A 14,042-nucleotide genomic window follows, 5' to 3' on the forward strand; every position below is an offset into this window, starting at 1 on the left:
ACCACAGCCCCAGAGCTGATAGTGGCCAGAAGTGACCCACTGATTGTCCTTGTGCTTAGCAAGTTGTATGAGCCGAATGGAACCTGCCTAATCACAGGAGTGGCCCACGTGAGATTTTTGACCAAAGCACAGGCCAACTTGATTTGACTATTCATATGCTGCCACCAGAGACTGAGGCCACCAGAGATCTTTCTAGGTGGCTCAGATTAAAAATGGGAGTTGAAGTAAAATGTAATTACTTACTATTTTATCTGTTTTGTGACACACATTTTTTCACATCTCTGAAATAAGGTTACTCCCTAACGGTCCGTAGAGTGCCTTGGCTTAACTGGCATCATTGTTTCCTCTCTCAGTGATATGTGATAATGATGGCTTAGGCTTCATGAAATACAGTGTCACAGGTTGGTTTCTCCAGGAAGCAGAGACTGAGATGGAGTTAGGGGTACACAAGGTTTATTGTGAAAGGAAAAGAAAAGAAACCAGACTGGGTGGTGGAGACTATGATGAAAACCTGGCAGAGCTCTGCCAGCCTGAAAGTACCCATTACAGAAGCGCTATGTTGAACGTGAATGACGGGGCTCAGCCGTTGATGGGTGCCACCCTGAGGATGCTGTGACCTTGGCTGGAAAGCTGACATGGACCCTGAGGGACGACTAGCAACTGGAAGCTGTTACCTTACCCTATTCCTCCCTTCATAACTGCATTGAAGTTTGGGGGAGGGGGGGTCCGAGCAGCACATCTTATCTGCCACATACAATAAAAATACTTCTTAGGTTTAATTCCACCAGAATTGTGCCATGAAAGTAGAGTATGATGAAGAATCATTTACTGTAGCACTATCAGTGCTCCACACACTTGCTGGACCGTGCCCCCACAGAAGCATTCTCAACCCGTGACTGATGGAAGTTGAATAAATATCAGGTTTTACCCCTCTGGTGGTAGAACTGAGACACATGATCTGCACTGCCCCCTAGTGAAGTGAAACTTCATTTGCTTTGTAACACACCCTGTATTCATTTCCTTCCTTGCAGGTCTTACTTCCTTTTCACTCCGCCTTCCTCATCCTCACCCACCCCTGGTGTTTTCTAGGGTCACCTCCCGAATAAACTTACACTCAAATCCTTATTTCAGAGCCTGCTTTAAAAGAACCCAAACTGAGACACTGACAAAAGCAAACAAGTTAGGAATAAAGCCTCCATATATATTTGACTCATAATTAGGTCCTTTCCCATACATAGGCCTTAAGCATGGGTTCCCAGAATCACCGTATTTACATAGATTTTAAGAATTCGGGAGTCCCCATGCACATAGTTTTCTCACCACCATCACTGTAACATACCATTTACTGAGTACTAACTGTGTGCCAGACACAAAACTAAGCACTTTATAGGTGACCTCTCATGAACAACTCTTGTATATCCGTGGCCTAGTTACATGTCTGGTTGAAAAGGAGAACCAGGAAGGGGGCGAGAGGAAGTTCATCTCTTTTGCACGTGGGAAGCTCAGTGTCCTGGTGTGAAATGGAATTACATCCTTTGCAAAGGAACCCTTGCTCATTTATTTTTTATTTTCTCTCCTTTTCCAGAGACTGCCACTCTTGAAGAAGGCTATGGTTGGCAAATTCCCATTGATCACAATGCCTTCACAATTTTAAAAAATAATGAGAGTCAGCTGTGTGAAGTCCTTCAGAATAAATTTGACTGTATCTGTACCCTCATCTCTCCATCCCCAGAAGGTAACAGTGAGTCTCTGCAAGTCTTCAGACAAATGCTCATTCCTGGGTTGGAGTTATCTGTTTGGAGGGATGACCTCACCAGACACACTGTTGATGCTGTGGTGAACGCAGCCAATGAAGAACTTATTCACGCGGGAGGCCTGGCCCAGGCCCTGGTGAATGCTGGAGGCCCTGAAATCCAAGAGGAGAGCCGAAGGTTTATTTCCAGATTTGGTAAAATACCAACTGGTAACATAGGTATCACAAGAGCAGGGAGACTTCCCTGCAAGTTAATTATCCATGCTGTTGGGCCCCGGTGGGTGGCAAAGGATCGTCAGAGATGTATCTGTAAGCTGCAGAAGGCCATTAGAAATATTCTGAATTATGTCACCCTTACCGAGTCAGACGTTGAGACAGTAGCGATTCCAGCCCTGAGCTCTGGGATTTTCCAGTTCCCTCTGGACTTGTGTACACAGACCATTGTGGAAACTATCAGTTTTTATTTCCAAAGGAAGCAACTGGCTGGTAATTTGAAAGAAATTCACCTGGTAAGCAATGAGTACCCTACTGTTGTTGCCTTTAAAAATGCTTCAGAAGTAATCCTAGGGGTGAACAAGCCAGGATCCCGGGTGAATCAAGAAGCCACCCCACCTGTCAACACGATTATTGTAAACAATTTGACTCTCCAGATTGTCCAGGGCTACATTGAACAGCAGGAGGTAAGTCTTTGTTTCTGATCTCTTGCCCTGCCAAAGGAGATCCCTGATTACCTACCAAGTATTTTTTTTTTAATGTTTGTTTACTTATTTTGAGAGAGAGACAGGCAGGTATGGGGAGGACAAATGGGAGAGGGGCAGAGAGAGTGAGAGAGAGAATCCTGAGCAGCCTCTGCACTGTCAGTGTGGAGCCTGACTTGGGCTCAAATTCATGGGCTATGAGTTCATGGCCTAAGCCTAAATTGAGAGTTGGACACTTAACCAAATGAACCACTCAGGTATTTTTCTTAATACATACTATTTCAGATGCTGTTTAGAAAGCATCTTGTTAAGGCTAAGAGTATGAACTTCAGAGACAGTCCCTCTGGATTTGAATGCCAGCTGTGCCATTTGCTAACTGGGTGATCTGAATCGAGTTCATTTATCTTTTGGTCCTGGGTCTCCTCACCTGTAAAATGAGAATAATCATAGCACTTATATCTTAGAGCATGAATCAATACACATAAAATGTTTAGAGTAGAGCTTGGCACATGATAACTATTTATGATTATTATTGTCATTATTCTTAGGTAGCATGAGGAAATGGAACAATCTTTGATTCCAAGGAACTTGAAATCTATTATACTTTTAAAAAATGTTTATTTATTTATTTTGAGGGGGAGAGAGTGTGAGTGGGGAAGGGGCAGAGAGAGAGAGGGAGAGAGAGAATCATAAGCAGGCTCCACACTTAGCACAGAGCCTGATGTGGGGGTCAATCTCACGACCGTGAGATCAGGACCTGAACGCATATCGAGAGTCAGATGCTTAACAGACTGAGTCACCCAGGCGCCCCTATTATCCTCTTTTTATCTAAGAAAAAAATTCTCTATTTGAAAAATCCCATTGGGGAAACAAACCATCTGAACATTTCTGAAGCAACCTATCACTATTAAACAAAAAAGTCTTAATACAAAATAAATTCTCAGTATTTAAGAGTATGTAAATTTGTGACAAGAATGTAGTAGACCAAGAAAGATTACTTCAGGACACATGGGTTTTGAATTTGATCTCAAGTTATGATGGGTATGAACTGATGAGAGTGGCAGCCTGGCTGCTTAGAATGACTTGATCAGAGAGACACAGAAGTGGTGACAGACTGAAAATAATGGACGAGACAAGTCAGGACTGGTCAGGACCAGTCAGGAGATCTGGGTGAAGCTGTAAGTTGTATACTTAGTATACTGCTCTGTGTCAGGGGTTGTGGAGAATACAGAGGGAAACTTAGCATTTAGCCAGGGCTCCTTGGGCACAAAAGTGAGGGCCCTGGCAAGGAGGAGAGAGAATCAGGGTAACCATGAACCTGGATATTTCTGGGTTAGTGAAGCTCCCCTGTTGGGCAGAGCACCTTAAGGATGGGGATCATGACTTGTTCATCTCTGTGGCCCCAGGGCCCAGTCTGGGCATGCATGCATCTAGGTGTTCAGCAAATTATTGATGAAAAAGTTAAGGGGCAGCAGGGAAGAGGAAGAGAAAGAATATAAGGCTATATTCTTTTTATTTCTGACCAGTGATGTCACACTTAAGTTTCTCCTATGGCCACAATCAAATAGACTTAATCATAAGTGAGAAAATACCCCAAATCGCCAGCAAGACAATTAGAGAAGAAGACTGAAGGGACCCACCCCACAAGATGAAACATTTATTCAATAAGTCATTAATATGCCACTTAAAAATTTTTTTTTAAGTTTATTTATTTTGAGAGAGACAGAGACAGTGTGAGCAGGGGAGGGGCAGAGAGCGCGAGGGGGAGAGAAAGAGAGAAACCCAAGCAGGCTCCGATTATCATGCAGAGCCCGACGCAGGGCTTGAACTCACGAAACGGTGAGATCATGACCTGAACTGGAACTGAGAGTCACATGCCTAACCGACTGAGCCACCCAGGTGCCCCATTAATATGCCACTTTAAAATTAAAGTGGAGGGGCGCCTGGGTGGCTCAGTCGGTTAAGCGTTTGACTTCAGCTCAGGTCATGATCTCACGGTTCATGAGTTCAAGCCCTGTGTCAGGCTCTGTGCTGACAGCTGGGAGCCTGGAGCCTGCTTCGGATTCTGTGTCTCCCTTGCTCTCTGCCTCTCCCCTGCTCACACTCTGTCTGTCTTTCTGTCTTTCACAAATAAACATTAAAAAAAACTTTTTTTAAATTAAAGTGGAGATATCCTAGTTGAATAACTTACCCCTTTCAGTTTACTTTTATTTTTATAAAAGTAAAATTTTATTCTATTTACTTACTAACAGCACCATTAAGGACCTTAAAATTTTATTCTATTTACTTATTGCCACCACCATTAAGAACCGTAAAATTAAAAAAAAAATTTTTTTTTGATGTTTTATTTATTTTTTGAGAGAGAGAAACAGAGTGTGAGTTGGGGAGGGGCAGAGAGAGAGAGGGAGACACAGAATCCGAAGCAGGCTCTAGGCTCTGAGCTGTCAGCACAGAGCCTGACTTGGGGCTCGAACCCACAAGCTGTGAGATCATGACCTGAGCCGAAGTCAGACGCTTAACTGACTGAGCCACCAAAGCGCCCCAAGAACTATAAAAATTTTAAAGGGTGCCAGTGCCCCCAGATTGGAAATTCCGATCGCACTTTCAAAGCGAAGCATTCATTAACATCCATGAAAAGTACCTGGGTTGCCCGCAAAGGGGGCCAAAGCCATCAGGATGATTTAGGAGGATTTGAGCATGAGGGGAAATAAGGCCACCACCCCCTGTCACACAGCTCTCAGGGCTGCCTAGGAGGTGATTTTACTGAAAATACAGCCCATGTGTATGTGCAGCTCATTGCTGAAAGGACAGACGAAGAACTGGTAAGAGCAGTTGCCTGTAGGACAGGTGGGTGAGTGAGGCATCCAGGGAACCCAGCACGAGGGAGGCCTAGTTCCACTGAAGACTCTTTTCAACTCATTTGTACTTTCTTTAACCATGTACTGCTTACCTTAAAAATAAAAAACATCAAGGGGCGTCTGGGTGGCTCAGTCAGTTAAGTGGCCAATTTGGGTTTAAATTATGATGTCACAGGTTTGTGAGTTCCAGCTTTGCTGCTAGCCTGGAGCCTGCTTCAGATTCTGTGTCTCCCTCTCTCTCTCTCTCTGCCCCTCCCCCACTCACACTCTGTCTCTCTCAAAAATAAATAAACATTAAAAAAATTTTAAAAATATAAATAAAAACATCAGGAGGTAGAAATTTGCTGAGAAATTTTATTTCTACTCTCTGTAAAACAAAACAGACTTCACACAAAAATAGTAAAATGGGGCAGGGAATGAAACCATTTCTTGATAAAGGTTAAAGCAAATCACAGGAGATGCTTAGAATCTTGGAATATAGGGGGTATAAGGCAGCAAGGAGCTGACAGATGTTTGCAATAAAAATTGTATCATTTATACATTTTACCTAATTTCTGAATCGGACAAATGGACTCATGGCAATCAAATGGTCATTCTTTGGACTTAAGAGTTTCTATCCACTGTCAAATGATATTTTGTGAATTTAGGGTCTTCAACAGTATTTTTAAAAGCTCCTCAGCAAAATAAAGATTTAAGAAAGAGTAATTTAACAAAGATTCCTGTCCATTTTTTTTTCTTTTCAGACAGATGTAATTGTTAATTCTGTAAATCCACTGTATGGTCTTAAGTTCGGACCCGTGTCGACATCAATTCTACAACAAGCAGGAGAAGAAATAGAATTGGAATTTAACCAAAAAATTACTGAGATACCTCAAGAGTCTCAGTTGGTACTGATCACAAAAGGATTTAAATTGTCCTGTCAATATGTATACCATGTGTTATGGCATTTAAGATACCCCAAACTGACAACAGTAAGTGCAAAATAAGTTTCTCTTTACATAGTTCCATAGTCTGTGTAGTCTTTCTGGATTTCCATCATGTCATTACATTTATGAAACGTTGTTAAGTGGGATAGTCCTCATTTTCTACCACCCTGAAATATGGAAAAGGTGTTGTCACAAGTTATCTTAAGAAGTTTAAGGGACGCCTGGGTGGCTCAGTTGGTTAAGCATCCGACTTTGGCTCAGGTCATGATCTCACGGTTCATGGGTTCGGGCCCCACCTTGGACTCTATGCTGACAGCTCAGAGCCTGGAGCCTGCTTTGGATTCTGTGTCTCCTTCTGTCTCTGCCCCTCCCCTGCTCATGCTCTGTCTCTCTGTCTCTGTCTCTCTCAAAAATAAATAAACATTAAAAAAATTAAAAGAAAAGTTTAATTTAAAATGTTACATAACCCATGTCTAGATTGTAAGTGAGCAAAGAGACATGGGAAGAGCAGGGCTCCCTCAGTCTACACACCCACTCACCTCACCACACCATGACCCTGTCGGCCTTTTCCTAAGAGGGCCTGGAATTCAGCCTTTCCATATTTCCCTCCATCTGTTAAATGCCAGAAGGATCTGGGATTTCCCTTCCAGCATTATTCCAGGTAAATCTATTACCTAAGGTATCTTCCCACCTATGCCTGCGGTAGAGAGAGATTGGCTTTCTGGCCAGCTCTTCACCTGAGGCACATACAATGTACACATTAAAGAGTAGGGGGATGGGGTGCCTGGGTGGCTCAATTGGTTGAGCATCCAACTCTTTTTTTTTTTAATTAAAAAAAATTTTTTTTTAACATTTATTCATTTTTGAGAGACAGAGACAGAGTATGAGCAGGGAATGGACAGAGAGAGGGAGACACAGAATCCGAAACAGGCTCTAGGCTCTGAGCTGTCAGCACAGAGCCCAGTGCAGGGCTGGACTCACGAACTGCGAGATCATGATCTGAGCCCAAGTCCGACGCTCAACCGACTGAGCCACCCAGGCACCCCAGAGCATCCAACTCTTGATTTCAGCCCAGGTCATGATCTCATGGTTTGTAGGTTTGAACCCCACATTGGGCTCTGTGCTGATAGTGTGGAACTGCTTGGTATTCTTTCTCTCCATCTCTCTCTCTGCCCCTCCCCTGCTCTCTAAATAAATAAATAAATAAATAGGGGCGCCTGGGTGGCGCAGTCGGTTAAGCATCCAACTTCAGCCAGGTCACGATCTCGCGGTCCGTGAGTTCGAGCCCCGCGTCAGGCTCTGGGCTGATGGCTCAGAGCCTGGAGCCTGTTTCGGATTCTGTGTCTCCCTCTGCCTCTGCCCCTCCCCTGTTCATGCTCTGTCTCTCTCTGTCCCAAAAATAAATAAACGTTGAAAAAAAAAAATTTAAAAAAATAAATAAATAAATAAAATTTAAAGAGTAGGGGGTACCCCCTCAGATGTGGAGAAAGGCAAACAGTCCCCTTCTCTGACTTTATTTTGTCACCATTTCTGGTCCTTTGACTAAGAGCCCTCTAAACCCAAACTGGTTCTCCAGTCACTCTCTACCCCTCAGTTTTCTGAGGCTCTTCCACAGACAACCTTCCTGTACTCGTATTCAGTCTGGATGTTGAAACGTTGATGGAAAGTTTAAATGTGCCCAATATATTAGCACTTCTTGAGGAGAAATCACATAGGACATTAGGACATATCTTAAAGACTCTGGATAAAGCTGCTTGCTTCTTTTACCCTCTGTCTCCTTTATTAAACTTCCAAGAGCTCTTTGTTTTGACCTGGAAGTGGCAGGTAAGTGGGGATAAACTGATGTTTGGCTCTCTGACCTGACCTGGGGAGATGGGCAAGGCTACATTAACTGGGAGAAATCACGGTGCCCAAATGTCCTGAAGAGGATAAAACAGACCCTTAATTATTTCTCATCATCTAACCTCTCATCATCTCATCATCATCTAACCTTATGGCTGCAATAGGTTCCCCATGGAGTGGGGCCTTTCCTGCTCTCTGAGGAGGCATGGACATGATCCTGAGGGAGAGTGGGAGGTTGGCATTGTAAAATATGGGGGAATCAAGGGGTAAGTGAAATTTTATTTTGACTCAAAGGCTGATCTGTTTTTCCTACAGACACTGGGAATGGCAGTGAATGAATGTTTGCAGAAATGCCTTGAATTAAATAGCACTTCCATTTCCTTTCCTGCCCTTGGGACTGGAAGCATTGGTATATGGATGAATATAGCAGCTAAGATTATGTTTAATGAAGTTTTAAAGTTTGCCAAATGCCATTTGAAAAAACAATTAACCGTAAAGTTTGTGATCTTTCCAGAAGAACTGGAGGTCTATAATGTAAGTTAATATCTTAGAAATGTCTTGTAGTTTGTTCATTCATTCATTCACTCAGTAACATCTGTTTAGTATCTCCTGTGAAGACATGAGCTAAGCACCTGTACAACACGGTGATATTCTAACTTGGTGAATTTAATTTTTGTAAATTGCCCACCTCTGACCTAGTAAAGAATGTCATTACAGAAGCCATCTTTTCACTGCTACCTAACTTCCCTCTTTTTCCTTTGTTGGAATTTATTCTTCCCTCTGCTCCTTAAAGGTAAGCAAGTTTCTAGTTTTAGTATGAGGTCCTCTGCTCCTCTCTCTTCTCTCTCCCTACAAGAACACAAGTATTCTTACAACTTCTACCATAACTTCTGCAAAGTCCTGTCTTCTGAGTCACCTTCAGACCTGTACACCTAAGCCTCTCTCATTTCCATTTGGTTATCTGATTGTCATCTTATATCCAACATATTTAAAACAAATTCTATCTTCTTCTCTCCAATCAACTTCTTTGGGCAAGTTAATTTGCTTTTCTGTGCCTCAATTTCCTTATCTTTAAAGTGGGATAATAGGGGCCTCAATTTCCTTATCTTTAAAGTGGGATAATAGGGGCACCTGGCTGGCTTAGTTGGTAGAGCATGAGACTCTTGATCTTGGGGTCATGAGTTTGAGTCTGTAGAACTGGGCGTAGAGCTTATTTGAAAAAAAAAAAAGTAAAATAAAGTGGGAATAATAACTACCCTCGTAGGGAGCTGTTGTGAGCATTAAATGAGCGTATACACATAAGACACTTAGAACGGTACTTGGCATACAGATAAGTCCTTCATGAAGGTCAGCTGTTGTTGTATCAGCTGTAAGGAGCTGTGACACACTGAATGCTGAACTGTATACTAAATTAAATGACTCGTTTGCTATCTTTTTTCCCCAATTAGATTATAAATTCTTTCACGGCACAGATATATTTGGCAGCTTTTGCCATGTCCTTGGTACTGTCCCCAAATTCAATCTGTTGTTTCTTAAGTTCTATGTAGATGACCTCAGAGGGAAATTGGTTGTGTTCTGATGCAAAAGGGAGGGATGTGTGTGTAGGAGAGTGTGTCCATGTGTCTGAGTGCAGAGATCTGTGTGTCCAGCTTCCTTTGTTTTCACTTCAGCTCAGCTTTTTGTTTTAGAGTGGCCAGATTAAGCTGAGTTTCTAACCTGTGAAAAGTTCCCTGATATAGTCAGCATAATTAGTATATAGTGCTGTGCTGTTCTGCCTTTAAAGTACCGTCTCTGTGCTTTATTTTCGCTTAGCTGGCACTTTGAGAAGGGACTGTCATGATGTTAAGGAAGAATAAAAAAGGAAGTGAAATAAGATACAGAAACTTAAAATAGGTTTTCAAGACATGTTTTTGATTCTGCCAATAGCAACATCCAAGTGCTAGTGCAACTTCCCAGGCGTGTGTCTGGGCTTTGGGTAGAAAGGGCCTTGCTCAGTTCTGGCAGGGAGAGTGGCTCCAAACACTAGTCCTCTGACTGCTCACTCTTCCACCTCCCAGCCTGTCTCCATGTGGGTGGTTGCCATTTTATCTCTCCCTACAAGAAAACGAACTTATTCTTATTCTAGCTTGCTCTTTCCTGGAACAAATGTAAATGTTCTTATTTCTTTTGCTGCCTGACTAGACACAGGGAGGTTTGTAGCATTTGCTGATATTCGTTGCCGACTTCAAGCTCTGAATGTGAGATCACTGAAGGTGGAGTTGGGAAGAGATGTTCAGTGAGCTCTTGTGAGCCGATGTCAGCCAGCTCTAGTATACCACTGTGTCTCATCCACAGCTGACCTGCAAGGTGGCGGAGAGTTACCCAGCCAAGTAGCCTGCCTTCCAGGCAAAATGAATCATCCTGTCTTTTAAATGAAATTCCCCCTAAAAGCAGAGCACTATCAGTGGGCCCAGATAAATGCCCCAGCCATATCCCTGAATTGCTCATTAAGTATCATAGCCCTACAAGGGGAATTAACTGCAGTTAGAAAAGAAGGTTCATTCTCTTCAATACACAAACAAGAATGTGCATGGCGGTTCAAATGAAGTAGAGAGGTCAACCACAAATTGAGGGCTCTCCTAAGGATTAATAATAAAAATAGCTGCCATGTATTGCATTAGTCAGGTATTATGCTAAGGAGAAGCTGTCTCATTTTATCCTCTCCTCAATCCTGTGATGAAGCCACAATTGTCACCCCCATTTTACAAAAGGGAAAACATACAAAGAGGTTAATAGGCACACAGCTAGGCAAGTGGCAAACCAAGATTTCATCCTGGGTCTGTCTCACCTCAAAGCCTATATGTTCTTTTTTTTTTTTTTTAATTTTTTTTAATGTTTATTTATTTTTGAGACAGAGAGAGACAGAGCATGAATGGGGGAGGGGCAGAGAGAGAGGGAGACACAGAATCGAAAGCAGGCTCCAGGCTCCGAGCCATCAGCCCAGAGCCTGACTCCAGGCTCCGAGCCATCAGCCCAGAGCCTGACACGGGGCTCGAACTCACGAACCGTGAGATTGTGACCCAAGCTGAAGTCGGATGCTCAACTGACCGAGCCACCCAGGCGCCCCAAAGCCTATATGTTCTTAACCACTAAACAAAAACACAGAGAGGGGCACCTGGGTGGCTCAGTCGGTTAAGCAACCAACTTCCGCTCAGGTCATGATCTCGCGGTTTGTGAGTTTGAGCCCCGCATCGGGCTCTGTGCTGACAGCTCAGAGCCTGGAGTCTACTTCAGATTCTGTGTCTCCCTCTCTCTCTGCCCCTCCCCTGCTTGCACTCTGTCTTTTTCCCTCAGGAAATGAATAAACATTTAAAAAGTTAAAAAAAAAAACAAAATAACGTGAGAGATGATACATCTTTCAGTTTTGTGACTCAAATGAGGAATATCTTACACAGTAATTTATATTATACCCTGAACATTGATCATTCCTTCAGGTTTTCGTCAATATTATAACCATGTTGGAATATGACTTGTGCATACACATATGTAGAAACCTCTGGCCTTCTGATAAGCACCTATTTTATTCCTAAGTAAGCGTTTCAATGAGGGGTGTGTTTTCGGAAAGAGCAGAGAGCAACTTACACAGTTTCTTATAGGAGGCATTACTTTGGCAAGGTCCCTGCATTCTAGAGAATGGATTTGTCAGACATTTAGACTTGACCTGACTCAAGAAGATCAACCAATACCAAACTTCCAATAAAGTGACTTACATTCACACACTTAAGAAATTTCCAGTTCATGAATGACAGTGAGTAAATGACTCCCAAGCTGACTGAAATACTCATATCTACCGGTATTTCATGATGATAAGGTTTACTGGATGGAACCGAGTATCTATAAAAGTCGATGGATCATCATTCCTTTGGCTATTTAACAAATATTTATAGCATATCTACTTTGCGCCAGACACAATGTCTCAGAGTAGGGAATACCTTCTCTAGGGACATGCTGCTGACATCCTTCACGTTAGGTGCTACGGACAGTTGCTGCAGCCCTGAATCTGCCAGATTCCTGCTGTCTGGGTCCACTTTTCCAAACCACTTGCAGACCATCTGCTTGTTATTCATACTTTCTATGTTATTGACATTGACTTAGTAACAATTTTCTTTCACATTTAGTTCAAAAGCGTTGCCTAGTTGTTTCTAACCCTGTAATACATCCTTACTTTTTTTTTTTTTTAACTTTAGAGAGAGAGAGAGAGCAGGGGAGAGGGGCAAAGAGAGAAAGGGAGAGAAACTCAAGCAGGCTCCATGCTTAGTGCAGAGTTAGACGTGGGGCTTGATCCCAAGATCCTGGGATCATGACCTGAGCTGATATCAAGAGTCAGACGCTCAACAACTGAGCCACCCAGGTGCCCCACATCCTGGTATTGAAAATGACTTCTAGAGAGAGATGTTTTTTATTCATTTTACACATGACAGATGTTATATTTATCAGCAGATAATGCTATCCCATTTGTTTTATTTCCAAGTCCTTGGACAGGGATGCAAAGGAAATACCCTGTCATGACCTCTCCAGGTACTAAATATGGTACGACTGAGGGCTTTTTGCTCTGGATATAGCAGCTGCAAATACAATTGATGAAGAAAATGTCCTACAGATTAAAGTTCAGGTGCAAAGCCAAATCTAGTCTTTACCTCATTATTTACCATCTTTCCAATGAAGTAATTACTGCCAATTGAATCAACTTTAGATAAGGAAGACTGGGTAGTGGCTCCAAACCCTTGCAGAGATTAGTTTTTTAAAAAAGACACTCTGTTAAAGGATCTGCGTGGCAATACACACAAATTTTTGTCTATAGAATTATGTAATAATAATTACAACAAGAGCTAACATACATTGAATGCTTACTGTGTGCCAGGTAGAGTTTTAAGCACTTTACAAGAATTGATCACCTATTCAGTCTACAGACAACGTGTGTGCATATACCTTTTTAAAATGAATTTATGTTTTGTTAATTATAAGAACATTTACCTATGTTTCTCTTCTTGAGTGACACATCCACAGCTTTAGTTCAGTGTCTAACATGCAAGAAGCAGAGCATGAGTGTTTGTGGAATGAATGATTATATTTCGCCTTGGAATACACATTCTTTTTTTTTGATATACCAGATTTTGGTTTTCTTTCCAGCTTTTCTATTCTTGTTTCCCCAAGATATTCTAATAGATTGTGGTACTGCATAATTTGGAGCTGGAATTGCTATTCTCTAGCACTTACCAAAAGGCTGCTTTAGATTTGTGGCAGTGGGAATGGGGATTGACAGAGTGGATGAGGTTAGGTGTGGTATGTGCAGGTGGACGGAGGGATTTTGATGACAATGGCTGAAAGCCCCACTTATGACTCTCCTGTTTTTCTTCTTACAGGCTTTCAGTGCTGAAATGGCAAAGAGTAAGTCCAGGCTACGGGGTTTCAATAATTACAGTGGTGAGTACGAAATTCACAGCCTTAGAAGTAGAGTCTACCCACCAGAAATTCATTCTCTTCTTTATCATCTGAACTAATGGAAGGGAGAAGAAAAAATAAGCCAAATATATTTCACTATGCTCCTGCTTGGACACCAACCTGCTTTATATCTGATCATGATTCTATTTTTGCTCAGGCCAGTTTCATGATATGAATAGAGAGAAGCTAAGCCACAGTGGGTAATCCACAGTGTGGGTAGTCCATTCATAGATAGCTGTCTATACTTTTTCCCTAAGAAAAAGTTCTGCCCTTCATAAGATGATGAAGCGAATTACTCTTTCTGCTCTGAATGGGGTTACATCTAAATGGAGATACTCATTAGTCATTCTAGAAAACACATCTAGGTAATACCAAATAGTAATAAATGGATTAAGCTGATGCTACCCAAACTTGGGTAATCACTGGGATCATAACAGAAACTTTAAACAAACAAACAAACAAACAAAAATATGTATAGGCCCCA

General features: G+C 42.2%; 1 protein-coding gene across 1 annotated transcript in view; it reads left to right on the plus strand.

Annotated features, from left to right (window-relative positions):
• Positions 1–14,042, plus strand: part of PARP9 (poly(ADP-ribose) polymerase family member 9) — a 35,782-nt gene that overhangs the window by 5,750 nt on the left and 15,990 nt on the right. The window contains 4 exon segments of the mRNA XM_047874699.1: positions 1,586–2,433; positions 6,053–6,280; positions 8,393–8,611; positions 13,480–13,540. Of these exon segments, the coding sequence (XP_047730655.1) occupies positions 1,586–2,433; positions 6,053–6,280; positions 8,393–8,611; positions 13,480–13,540 (1,356 nt within the window).

Source organism: Prionailurus viverrinus, chromosome C2, assembly GCF_022837055.1.
Source record: "Prionailurus viverrinus isolate Anna chromosome C2, UM_Priviv_1.0, whole genome shotgun sequence".
Classification (NCBI taxonomy): domain Eukaryota; kingdom Metazoa; phylum Chordata; class Mammalia; order Carnivora; family Felidae; genus Prionailurus; species Prionailurus viverrinus.